The 13,631-nt window shown below is 44.5% G+C and overlaps 1 protein-coding gene across 2 annotated transcripts; it reads left to right on the top strand.

Moving 5' to 3' along the window:
- Nucleotides 1–7,496: 7,496 nt before the first annotated feature.
- On the top strand, nt 7,497–13,398 carry otomp (otolith matrix protein). Of its 2 annotated transcripts, none has more exons than XM_054741733.2 (9): nt 7,497–7,789; nt 7,941–8,077; nt 8,524–8,626; nt 8,696–8,884; nt 9,195–9,369; nt 10,619–10,686; nt 11,345–11,529; nt 11,785–11,956; nt 12,103–13,398. In XM_054741733.2, the coding sequence occupies exons 1-9, from the start codon at nt 7,708–7,710 to the stop codon at nt 12,111–12,113; spliced, it is 1,122 nt and encodes a 373-aa protein (XP_054597708.1). In that variant the 5' UTR covers nt 7,497–7,707; the 3' UTR covers nt 12,114–13,398. The 2 variants fall into 2 exon arrangements, with proteins under 2 accessions (XP_054597708.1, XP_015825189.1); XM_015969703.3 differs by having other exon boundaries at nt 7,501–7,789; nt 8,699–8,884.
- Nucleotides 13,399–13,631: the final 233 nt, after the last annotated feature.

Here is a 13,631-nt window from a genome sequence, read left to right as displayed (position 1 = left end):
CCAGCCACAAATTACGTCACCAAAACATGTTACTGATGGGAATTACGGCTCTTTTTAGAGAGTCGGTTCTTTTGGCTCAGCTCACCAAAAAGAGCCGGCTCTTTCGGCTCCCATTGGCTCCTCAGATTTTCTGTTGCGTAAAGTACATTTATAACAACAACAAAAAAATGCAAAACTATATGTAAAATGATTTACTAATGTAAAAAAATGCAATGTATCAAATATTTATCATTTCTATGTGTGGCAGCGTGAGCGTCCTGTCACAGTGTCCCTATTGATCATGCGCCCTGGCTACTTGGCCAAGGAGAACTCCCTTTGGCTGACTGGTTATCGCGTGTGACTCTCACCCGGGAGTCTGGGGATCAAATCCTGCCTGGGCCCTCCTTACTCCACCTTGCCACATATGGATTTAACAACTAAACACTTTAACCCTTTGATGCATAATGGTCACTACAGTGGACAGGTACTCAAAATTGTTATTTATTTATTTTTGCTATTGAGCACAGCCGTTGAAGACTTTATTGCAAGTGAGCCCCTCCATTTGGGCTTCAGCAAGTCAAGCCAACATATTTCATGTTCAGAATGCACACTGTCCACTGAGATGGACATGTAATAAATTATTTGTAAATTAACAAAATGTTACAAAAAATATTTGTTGAAATTTGTTTCATTCACACCTAAAGATGAATGAAATAAATAGTTTAAAAAATCATGGTTGAAGATTTCATAATTCATGCATCAAAGGGTTAAGAAATCTCCACTTTCCGACTGCTGGTGCTCATGTTCTCACCGTCTTCATCACACTCTCCTCTCTCGATCGCCTTTTTCCTCCTCCGCATTCCCTCTTGTCTCCCTCCACCCGCATGTGCTCTGCTGTGTGTCTGATCCCCCCCCCCCCCCCCGCACACACACACACACACACACACACACACACTGCTCTGTGTGTGGACAGTCTGGACACGCAGTTACACATGTTGGGGAGGGGACGGCTCCCAATGACGAGCCGGCTCCCGTCGTTCACGTCAAAGAGCCAGCTTTTAGAGCCGGTTCGTTCGCGACCGACACATTCTCACCCAGGTGCATTGTGGGGTGGAGGAGTCCTCCAACATAGATCAGCCAACACATTTTAAACACTTTTACTGTGTAAAATAAACTTTTACTTAGCCACTTTTATTTTATTAATGTCTGATGTGAATCATGCAGGCATAAAGTGAGACAACTAACAAATAAAACGTCTCTGAACTTTATCTGCTGTCTAAAGAAAAAAAATTGTTTTGCCACCATCTTCAAATAAGTAGTTGAAAACTGGTTATAAAGTAGATTTTGAGTCATTTATAAAAATCTAAGACTGTGATTTTTTTAATAGATAAAGTCAAGTCAACCTTTATTTATATAACACATTTGAACAGCAACGTTACACCCCAAAGTGCTGCACAATAGTAATTGTAATAAAAACAAATAAAAAGAAACTTAAAAGCAGCAAATCATTATAAAACATGTAACACAAGTTTAAAAATGATAAAACAACAATGAAAAGTTACAGGTAAAACTTTAATAAATAGCTGAACCTGCAGCCACTGATTATTTCTAAACTACCAGAGAATACAAATGACGTACTTTGAAAGAGGCTATGATGTGTATAAATCATATAAGAGAGAAAAAATAAGCTTGTTAAGGCTAATTTAAAATTTTAGAGGTAAAGGGTGTTGCAGTCACTTTTTGCCATGTAAAAATCACAATATTAATTATGAGAAAAACACACAATAAGAAGCTGATACAATTGTGGAACAAACAACTTATTTTCATGAACATTAATTGAACCATTGAGTCATTGCAAAACAGTCATTTCTTATTATATATTTTAAATGATAGTGGAAAAAAAAACCAAAATGTCGCATTTTTTAAGCAAACACTGTTAAATGCAAAGAAATTACAGGTAAATGAGGAGGTCAGAGAGCAGGAGGAGGTTACTTCACCCACAACAAAATGTCAAAAATCCAGTTGTGCAAAGGATGTTCACCATTAAGAAAGGACTCAACACAAGGAGGCTCACTGTTAGTGAGGGACTCACTCATAGTTTTGTTTTGTGTCTTTGGCTTTAGGTAAGATCAGTGACACAAGCACATTTATTATGGGATGTCTGATGGGAGATGTGTGCACCAGCAAAGGGTAGAGGAGTGAGAGATAATACTCTAGAAGCACTTTAAAAGTAGTCAGAATGATAAGACTCTGGTAAAAGTAAAAAGCTAAATACAGAGTAAACGTTTGCAGCAGCTGACTTACTGTGTTGAACTTATTTAATTAGATAAATGAAGTGAGCACAACTAAGTTATGCAAACTCCTGCGGCTTAACAGGACCTTAATTTAATAAAGACAAAACTGTTCAATTTATATTCATTTAAAATTCATGCACATGAAAACAATTATTTTATCCCCATTATTTTATTATTGGTTCTTGTATGTTGGGCTCAATTGTCACGTTGAGAGCAGGAGGTTTGGACCCAAGATGCAGAATCCCCAGAACGACTCGAGGCAGGAGTGGTTTAAGAAAATAATTCCTTTATTTAAAGGAGGATGCGCCAAAAGTCCTAAGGCACAAAAACCAGACTTCATCTCAAAACACACTGAATGATCAAAAACAAAACAGAAGCTCACTCATGAGCACAAACTTGGAGAAACTCAGACAAAGAGCAGCCCAAAGACCTCTTATGATGAATTATATAAATGGAAACAATGTTCCCTCGCCCGGACGTGGGTCACTGGGGCCCCCCCTCTGAAGCCAGGCCTGGAGGTGGGGCACATTGGCGAGCGCCTGGTGGCCGGGCTTTCACTCATGGAGCCCGGCCGTGCACAGCCCGAAGAGGAAATGTGGGTCCCCCTTCCAATAGGCTCACCACTCATGGGAGGGGCCCAATGGGGTCAGGTGCAGTGTGTGACGGGTGGTAGTCGAGGGCGGGGACCTTGGCGGTCTGATCCTCGGAAACAGATGCTGGCTCTTGGCACATGGAATGTCACCTCTCTGGTGGGGAAGGAGCCTGAGTTGGTGTGTGAGGTTGAGAGGTTCTGACTAGATATAGTCGGACTCACCTCAATGCATGGCTCTGGCTCTGGAACCAGTTTCCTTGAGAGAGGTTGGACTTTCTACCACTCTGGAGTTGCTCCCACTGAGAGGTGCCGAGCAGGGGTGGGCATACTAGTACCCCCATCTTGGTGCCTGTACGTTGAGGTTTACCCCAGTGAATGAGAGGGTTGCCATGCGGGGGGACGGGTTCTGACTGTGGTCTGTGCTTATGCACCAAACTACAGTTCAGACTACCCACCCTTTTTGGAGACCTTGGAGGGGGTGCTGGAAAGCGCTCCTTCCGGTGACTCCCTCGTTCTGCTGGGGGACTTTAACGCTCACGTGGGCAATGACAGTGAGACCTGGAGAGGTGTGGTTGGGAGGAACGGTCCCCCTGATCTGAATTCGAGGGGTGTTTTGTTATTGGACTTCTGTGCCAGTCATGGATTGTCCATAATGAACACCATGTTCAGATAAAAAGGTGTCCATATGTGCTCTTGGCACCAGGATACCTTAGGCCGCAGCTTGATGATCGACTTTGTTGTTGTTTCATCTGACTTGCGGCCGCATGGTTTGGACACTCGGGTGAAGAGAGGGGCGGAGCTGTCAACTGACCACTACCTGGTGGTGAGTTGGCTCAGATGGTGGGGGAGGATGCCGGTCAGACCAGGCAGGCCCAAACGTATCGCGAGGGTCTGCTGGGAACGTCTGGCAGAGTCTCCTGTCAGAAGGAGCTTCAATTCCCACCTCAGACGAACTTCCAAAATATTCCGGGGGAGGCAGGGGACATTGAGTCTGAATGGACCCTGTTCCGTGCCTTCATTGTTGAGGTGGCCGACCGGAGCTGTGGTTGCAGAATCGTCGGTGCCTGTCGTGGTGGCAACCCCCGAACCCGCTGGTGGACGCCGGCGGTTAGGGATGATTTCAAGCTGAAGAAAGAGTCCTATCAGGTCTTTTTGGCCTGTGGGACTCCAGAGGCAGCTGACGGGTACCGGCAGTTCAAGTGGAAAGCGGCTCGGGTGGTCACCGAGGTAAAAACCCGAGCATGGGAGGAGTTCAGTGAGACCATGGAGAAAGACTTCCGTACGGCTTCGAGGAGATTCTGGTCCACCATCCAGGTGGATGGTCTCAGGGGGGAAAGCAGTGCACTACCAAGCCTATCTATAGTGGGGACGGTGTGCTGCTGACCTCTACTCAGGGCGTTGTGGATCGGTGGGCAGAATACTTTGAAGACCTCCTCAATCCCACCAACACGTCTTCCAGTGAGGAAGCAGATTCTGGGGTCTTTGGGTTGGTCTTTCAAATCTGTGGTGCTGAGGTCACTGAGGTGGTTAAAAAGCTCCTCTGTGGCAAGGCTCCAGGGGTGGATGCGATCCGCCTGGAGTTCCTTAAGGCTCTGGATGTTGTGTGGCTGTGTTGGCTGATGCGGCTCTGCAATATTGCGTGGACATCTGGGGCAGTCCCACTGGACTGGCAGGCCGGGGTGGTGGTCCCCCTTTAAAAAGATGGGCCACAGGGTGTGTTCTAACTACAGGGGGATCACACTCCTGAGCCTTCCTGGTAAGGTCTATTCAGGGGGTTCTGGAGAGGAGGGTCCATCGGATTGTTGAACCTCATATTCAGGAGGAGAAATGTGGTTTTTGTCCTGGCCGTGGAAAACTGGACCAGCTCTATACCCTTAGGGGGATCCAGGAGGGTGTGTGGGAATTTGCCCACACACCCGCCTTCTCCAAATCCCCGTTTGACCGCGTCCCTTGGGGGGGGGGGGGGGGGGGGGCTGTGGAGGGTACTCCGGGAGTATAGGGTACCAGGCCCTCTGATACGGGCTGTTAGGTCCCTGTATTACCGGTGTCAGAGCTTGGTCCGCATTGTTGAGTGAGGGAAAACTGGAGCATGAGATCGATAGGTGATTTGGTGCTGCATCTGCAGTGATGCTGGCATTGTACCGGTCTGTCATGGTGAAGAGAGAGCTGAGTCAGAAGGTGAAGCTCTCAATTTACCGGTCGATCTACGTTCCTACCCTCACTTATGGTAATGAGCTTTGGGTAGTGACCGAAAGAACGAGATTGCGGATACAAGTGGCCGAAATGAGTTTTCTCCAAAGAGTGGCTGGGCTCTTCCTTAGAGATAGGGTGAGAAGCTCGGTCATTCGGGAGGGGCTCAGAGTAGACCCGCTGCTCCTCCACATCGAGAGGAGCCAGTTGAGGTGGCTCGGTCATCTGGTCAGGATGCCTCTTGGACGCCTCCCTGGTGAGGTTTTCCCGGCACGTCCAACTGGGAGCAGGCCTAAAGGGAGACCCAGGACACGCTGGAGGGACTGTGTCTCCCGTCTGGCAAGGGAAGGCCATGGGATTTCCCTGAAGGAGCTGGCCTAAATGGCTGGGGAGAGGGAGGTCTGGGCCTCTCGCCTTAGGCTGCCCCTGCGACAAGACTCCGGATAAGTGGATGAAAATTGATGGATGGATGGATGGATGGATGGGAATGAACACATTGTTAAAGGAAAAGACTGACTGGATAATATAATTATACAGAGAACTCAAGATGAGAACTAATAAACCTGAAACTAGACACCAGAAAAAACACTAACACTTTAGCTTGGGGAACTAAAGAGACAGGGACCAAAAGAGAGGGGAAGGGGAGACTAGACTAAATTGGATGGGATAACTAAGTATAAAGTGACTAGGGAGAAACATGAGGGAAACCTGGAAGGGGCTGGGGACCACAAGGAGCACAGGACCTGAGGGGACACCTGGAGGGAGAACAGGAGGTTGGCTGGGGACCAAAGGGACACAGAACATGACATCAGTGTGTTAACACAGTTTTTTTACATGGCAAAAATGGCTAAAACTGGACTACTTCACTTGCCAAATTTATTATCTCATCCAGGTTTTCTCTGAATGATTTGATCTATAGTGACTTCATTTAGTTCTTTCAGCGTTTATTTCACGTTTCATTTGAGAACTCAATCCTTTATGTCTGGCTCTCGAGAGTAAGGATTTTCTGCCCTCTACTGGAGAGAAGCGGTTACTACAGGCAGCTAAACCTGTTGACTCCAAAATAAAACACATCCCTTAAAAATACTACGATTTTTAAATTGGCGAATATATATATATTTTTTACAACATTACAAGCATATGTTTGTAGTTTCTAATCAAATATCTCCGGTAAAAACAGTTAGTTATTAGTTCAAAGACCAATAAATACCATTATCTAATAAACACAGAGACATTCATAGAGACAGATTTTATTTAAAAAAAAGGTTTACACAGGAAAATTGTATGTATTTTAGGTTTTCACAATGAATGCATAAACTGGGGCTGCGCAGTGGCGCTGTGGCTAGAGCTGTTGCCTTGCAGCAAGAAGGTCCTGGGTTCGCTTCCCAGCCTGGCATCTTTCTGCATGGAGTTTGCATGTTCTCCCTGTGCATGCATGGGTTCTCTGTTAGGACTGTTAGGTTAATTGGTCTGTCTAAATTGACCTTAGGTGTGAGTGTGTGTGTGTGCATGATTGTTCGTCCTGTGTGTCTCTGTGTTGCCCTGCAATGGACTGGCTCACAGGGTGTACCCCGCCTGATTGACCGCTGGAGATAGCAGCCCCCGCGCGTGACCCCACATGGACGAGTGTGATCAGACAATGGATGAATAGATATATAAACCACTGAAATAAATAAAATAAGAACATTTGATGAAAAAGAGTAAGTGTTTGATCACAAAAGTTGATTTAATTTGATAAACTTGTTTAATCAGATACATTTAAATTGTATCCAAAATATTATAATTCTATAGGTTAAGGGAAAACTTAAAGATAAGTAACATTTAATAAAAACATTTTAAAATAACAAAGGTAGAAGAAACACATTTCCAAATTATTCTTATTCACAATAAAGCTTTAATAGCATAAGGTATATTTGTTAGAGATGTTCAAAAGTTCTGAAAAGTTCTCTTAAAGCAGCAGGAAAACATTTTGATCCTTCATCTCCAGAGCAGACACACACATCAGAACCTGAATAACAGCTTCTCAAAAGAGAGAAACAGATTTATTTAACTTTCCTCCTCACCTGTTGATTTGTTCTCATTTTCTTTTGCAGCTCAGAGGCTGCTAAAGAAAACGTCTGAGAGTTTCTGTGTTATTGGATTTGTGCAAAGAGAGGAAAATAGTGCAATTGTCTCTGACGTGCTTCCCCCCTCTCCGAGTCCCCTGGACGGGAACAGTAGTCCTTCCCATACTTGGATTTTAGTCTCCAGTGAGTCGGAGCGAGACCCAGCCGGGAACACCACTCCAACACAAAGACACATTGTCCACAGCCGCTTTTAATTAAAGATCCTGGTCCAGACTTGGTGCCAGGTGACCCGATCTGCTGCGAGTCCACACATATCTACTCAAGATCCTCTTCACGGCTTCTTAGCCTCGATGGATAATTGGATGGAGAAATGCTATACTGCTATCAGGAGACTGAGGAAGGATTATCTAATGAAGATTTGGACTTTAGAGGAATAATGTTCAGTCTACATTCAATCTACCTGCCTCATTCCATATCTCCTTTCCTCGTCTTAAGGTTATGAGAGAAGGAGGGGGCTGAATGAATCCCTCTAGTCCTCCTCCTCTGTGCAGAATCAGTTCTAAGCTGGTTTCCAACCAGATCCGACATGGAGAGAAGACTGCTCGTAGCTTTTCTGCTGCTCCTGCCTCTTCTGAGTGTCAGCTGTGTCTCCCATCAGAAAAGCACAGGTACACCCAAAACTATATGTGATGGTCAACATCCTCCTCCTAATATCTTCAGATGAGTTCAGAAGGGTTTAAAAAGTGGTAAAACATCATCTTTGGATACTTTTATGACTTTGTGTAATTTTTGTCTAATTGTGACGTCTTGTGTATTTAGTCACCTGGTGTGTTTTGTCGGATGCTGAGGAGCAGAAGTGTTTGGATTTAGCTGGGAACGCCACAGCTAAGAATGTGAGGGGAAACCTGCAGTGTGTCCGTGGACTGAACACTGGAGACTGCATGGACAGAATCAAGGTACACCCGGGGATTTAAAATAAATCCTCAGGAAAAAGCTCTTCTTCTGAAAATGTGTAGACTCACAGCTCAAATAGATTCATATTTGGAATGTTTCAGACATCATTCAACATTTTTTCTTTAATAAACGTTAATTTGATTTTTAAAAGTTTAATTTTGTGTATTTACGTTAACATTTGTATTATTTATTTCATGGTTTTTCTGTGTCTGCAAGATGGAAAACACAGAAATGTAAAATATTTTCAAAATAAAAGCATTAAAAAATAATGGAACTCAACAAACCCACTGAAAATACAACATAATAAATTTTTGTTTTGAATTTAAATCACATCTCAACCATAAAAGTTTGAATCATTTCTGTCATACAAATACAGGAAGTCACCCAAAATGTTGCATTCCTTTAGTTACGCCTCAGTGTTTTCATAAGGTCATAAATCTGTCCTCAGAACGGGACAGCGGATGCTGCCTCCATGTTTGCTGATGACATCTACGCTGCGGGTTTCTGCCATGGTTTGGAGCTTGCAGCGGGAGAATCCCACAACGGTCTCGGTAAGTCAGAATAAATCTAAAGTGTCAGATTCCTCATGTCTGCCTTCTAAACCCTCACACTCGCTCCAGCAGATGGTATCAGCTACTATGTGGTGGCGATGGCTCGCCGCTCCTCCTCGGACCTGTCCCTGCTGGAGATGCACGAACGCAGCTCCTGCCACCCCGGCATACGGACCACAGTGGGGTGGACAGTTCCCATTGGATACCTGGTCAACACCTCTCAAATCAGTGTAGGAGAGCAGTGCAATTTCCCAAGAGGTAACTGTGACAGGTGTGTGTTGGTGTGTTTAGGGGCTGCTGATCTGGCATAGTTCTGTACAATATGGTGTCTTTTTCCTGAAGTTCATCACTCTTCAGCTTCCATCTTCTAAAATAAAAATAAAAAATATAGTCATGATGCAAAGATAAATTGTGAATATATAAAGAGAAAGAGAGTAAAGAAACAATTGGTCCTGATTCAAAGCATCTTAAGCTTTTGTGTCTCCATTCAAATTGGATTTACTGGGTGAGGAGATGAAAACAGAAACAAAAGTCACTTATTTCATTTGCTTCTTCTTTGCATTGCCAGCGGTGGGGAACTTCTTCGGTTACAGCTGCGTGCCCGGTGTGAAAGACCTTCAGCATGACCCCAAAGGCAACAACCCGAAGAACCTCTGCGAGGCCTGCATAGGAGACGAGAACGACAGACACATCTGCGCCAACAGCCACCGAGAGAGGCATTACGGAGAGGCCGGAGCGCTGAGGTACTGCTCTGACACTGTAGCAGGAATAATACGGCACCCTGAGGTGGTGCTTCATACGTCTGCTTCATCTTGGCCTCTCTTGTGTCCATGACAACCAGAGACGATGTTGGTACTGTGTGGGAATACTGCGGTTATCATAAATGAGAAGGAAACATAGCGACCAATGAAAATGAATATTATTTCTGTAGCAAAGTTAAAAAAGCTGTAGTTAGACTGAAAATAAACAGAACAGGAAATTACGTGACAACTGTTTCAGGTGATTGTGGACACTAGGTTTCATTTTAATTTAAAATAATATGAAATACTCAGAAAGTAGAGGAGCAACAAGAAGCGACAGGGCTGAAAATATCAGTTACGATTTACACATTTAGCTTCTGAACATTGTGTCAGTAGGTCTCATCTTTCCTTAAAGACAATAAAACACTCATTTGCACATTTTATGAACTGTGTTCCCTTAGTAGGGTGGCGAAAAGCTAGGTCCTAACCCCAGGTGCCATTGGGGACAAAAGGTGGGGGACACATTAGACTAGTGTCCATCACAGGGACACACAGACACACTCACATTATGGGGCAATTTGAGTTAGCCAATAAACCTAACATTCATGTTTTTGGTTTGTGGGTGGACACCAGAGTATCTGGAGAAAACCCATGCATACATGAGGATATCATGCTACCTCCATACAGAAAGGCAGTAGCCGGGATTCAAACCTGCAACCCTCTTCTTGCGAGGCCACAGTGCCACCAACTGCACTGCCAGGCAGCGACGATAAAATCAAATATCCTAACTATTTATCCCAGAAACAGCAAATATAACAAAAACATCACGGTAACCAGAATAGATCCCTGCGGTACACCAAAGCAGATGCATGCTGGGAAGGATTAGGGCTTTATTATGGAAGAAGAAAAAAACAACAGCTCATAGACAAATACGATTTAAACCAAAGCAGAACTTAAACTTTAACACCAACAAGTGCTGGCAAAAGAGTGTTGACCCAGTCAAAGGCACCAGTTAAATCCAAAAGAAGAGTTTAAATTAAACATTAAAACCCATAAAGTACCATCTCTGTGTTATGATGGGTTTTAAAACCTGACTGGCAGCATCCACAAATCCTCTTAGAGTGTTTGAAGATGATTAAATACAACTTATTATCATAAAAAAACAGATCTACTTCCTGCCACCAGATAATGCTGTAATTTGAATTTCCACGTGGATTGGGTTAGTTTAACTCTTCCTCGCTCTCTCCTTCAGGTGTGTGGCTGAAAACCTTGGCGACGTTGCTTTTGTCAAACACACGACCGTCTTCGATAACTTGGATGGTTAGTATTTAAAATCTTTGCATGCTATACAAATGGTTAGGGTTAGGCTAACCCAAATTTTATCAACAACTGAAGATGCAGTTCTCTCTTCAGCCACGAGATGTCAGTGCTCTACAGCATAATGTGGTAACCAGCTGCATGTGTGATCTAGCACTAAAGGAAGATTCCTATTAAAATCTAACAGTTTTGACTCGTTTGGTTGCTTCTCAGATGTAAATAAGTAGAAATGTGGAAAAACAAACTAGTCTCCAGGTGTTTATGTCCATTTGGTGTCCTAATTCCAAATTTACTGCATCTGCTCCTTTGCTTTGGGCAACATCCAGAATTAATGGTGATCATTATCACCGTCATGCTACACAGACTCTGCTGGTACAGCTGAGAAGGAGGCATTTGGCAGCGGATCCACAAACACACTGCAGCTGCTTAACAAAGCGTGCTTTGTCATATGGATCAGAAATGTCTAGAGTCACATGGCTTAGGGAAGGTCAGGAAATCATGGAGGGTTTGAAGAGCCGACCTTTTAGGAATAAATCTGAGAAGCATCAAATTTGTTGATTCTTGGTGAACATTTGTCTTCCTGAGGAAAAAAAAGAAAGATATGCAAAACATTTCTCAACATGTCCTGCTCCTTTGCTTAAACTCAGTCTGACCCACTCAGGTAAGAACCAGGAGTCCTGGGCCTTGGACCTGGAGCTGGAGGACCTGAAGCTGCTGTGTCCAGATGGAACAGAAGCAGGTCTGGATCAGCATGAACACTGCCACTTAGCAGCAGTCCCTGCAAACGCTGTGGTGGTCCGCATGGAGGACAAGTGCCGTGTCTGGAAGTATCTTGAGCGCTTACAGGTGGGTGTGGACCTAAACCTGGACTCCACATGAGTCTGTCTCAAACCTGAAGAACAATTATTGATCTGCTCAGCTTCCTGCTAAGAACTGTCATCCTTCTTCACGAGTGTGTGTGGAGGACTATGTCCTGTGCTGATCCCTGAGGCTACACATGAACACAATCTCAAAGACGCACATACACAGAGAACACGCCAACGCACATCCATGCATGCCCTTGTGCATTAAGCGCAGTCACACACCGTCTCTCTCTTGCAGAATGTGTTTGGCAACGCCACCGAGGGCTTCAGTCTGTTCAGCTCAGCGGGCTACGGCCAATCCGATCTGCTCTTCAGTGATGCCACCCACCACCTGCAGAGAGTTCTGGGTAGTTACACCTCCTGGCTGGGGCCCTCTTACACCACCATGCTGCAAGCCTTCGAGTGTGAGGGTACGAGTGTGCCTGTCTCACTAGATTGTGCACAATTGTGTTTGTGTGGATTTGCTGCTGAGGGGTGGGTGGCTAAGTGGATGGAGAAGTGTTTTGTGTGTGTGTCCTGTGCAGCTGCTTTCATTACTGCTCTTCTTCACCAACAGGCTTCTGCTGATGGAAGAGGGGGAAGATATCCAGCGCATCAACTTCCACCCCATCCTGCTGTCTCCATCCTTCCCTCCCTGCCATCTGGGTCCCTCTGTCTCAATTTTTTCTGCCTCCGTTTATTATTTTTTTGCTTCGCTGTTAAAATCTTCTCTCCCTGCATTTTCCACATCTCCACTCTTACACCGTTTCCTCCAAACTTAGTGTGTTGTCCAACGCGCTGGCTGGCAGAAAAGCGCAACGCTCAGAGCGGCTAATCAGCTATTAAAGTCCATGAAACCCAGCCTGTTGTTTCCATTAAGGGAGACGGAGAAGAGAAGGAGGGGGTGGATAGAGCTATATGATACAAGAGTAGAAGAGAAGTTATTAGCTGTCATGTTTTAATGTTATTTACAGACAATCTATTTTCATTTTGATTTGCTCCCTCGCCCGCTTCTCTACACCTTCAAATTCATTTTCATCCAACACAACTTCCTGTTAGCTGCATCCACCTGAGATGAAGCCCCCCCACCCCACCCGCCCCCCACAATCCTCCAACAGGGTCTGTCTCTGGCACTGAACAACTGGGTGCTATTAACTAGGAGTCTCAGTTACTGTAAGTGTGTGTGTGTGTGTGTGTGTGTGTGTGGCTACTTTCCCATGGCTTGTATTGCTCTCTACTTTGGATCACTGCTCTCTCATGTCTGCCGCGGTGACTCAAACCGTTGCGTCGAAACACAACAACGTTTGGAGAAAGGACATCGAGGCTTCAGCTTTCACATCTCAGACGCATTTGGACCACTCAGATTTCACTCGTCTGCTGAAATAACAGAACCAGTCAGGAGGATGTTATTAGTGATGAAGGCGAAGCAGTGTAGATTAAAAAACCCTCCCGTGAGCCACCCTTGACCTGCTGAATCGTGCACTGTAAAACTGCAGAATGGTCTATCATTCAGTGCTTTTAAAGCCCCGCCCACTGAAATTTTTGTGTTTCCCACGATGCATCCCTGAGCTCAGATCTGCACTGAAACGTTAGATAAAGTGCTTTTTGAACTTCCCATGCTGGAAACACCCACAGCTGTTGTATTTCATGCAGCTTTTGTAGAACTTTATAAGAAAACCTGATTGATTCGTTTGTTAAAAGTCAGCTTATTGAGTGTTTCTTCTGTCTGAATTCAACTCGGGTTCTTTCCACTGGTGCTGTTTTATTGTCCAACTTCCTGAAATAATGTAAATAGTCCTGGCTGTCTGCATTTGTAGAGCTGCAATCTCTCTTTTTTGTTTTCAACCAATTAAATAAATGATGATAATCCTTTCCTCCTCTCATGGTGACTTACTAATGAGACACCTGTTTGAAAATGCATAAGATGAACCATCACGACACAGTCCTGTAGAAGAGAAGAGCAGAGGTTATGAGCTGCTTTAGAAATAAATATGTTACACGTGAAGATGAAGCAGCAGACATCTGAGGGATGAGGCACACAAAAGAAGCAAATAAAGGAAAAAGTTAAACTTATAAAATCATTATCTCATTAAACTGAAGTTCTGT

This window comes from Nothobranchius furzeri, chromosome 18 (genome assembly GCF_043380555.1).
Source record: "Nothobranchius furzeri strain GRZ-AD chromosome 18, NfurGRZ-RIMD1, whole genome shotgun sequence".
Classification (NCBI taxonomy): Eukaryota; Metazoa; Chordata; class Actinopteri; order Cyprinodontiformes; family Nothobranchiidae; genus Nothobranchius; species Nothobranchius furzeri.
The sequence above is the reverse complement of the archived record's forward strand: the minus strand, read 5'-3'. Positions and strand labels throughout refer to the sequence as shown.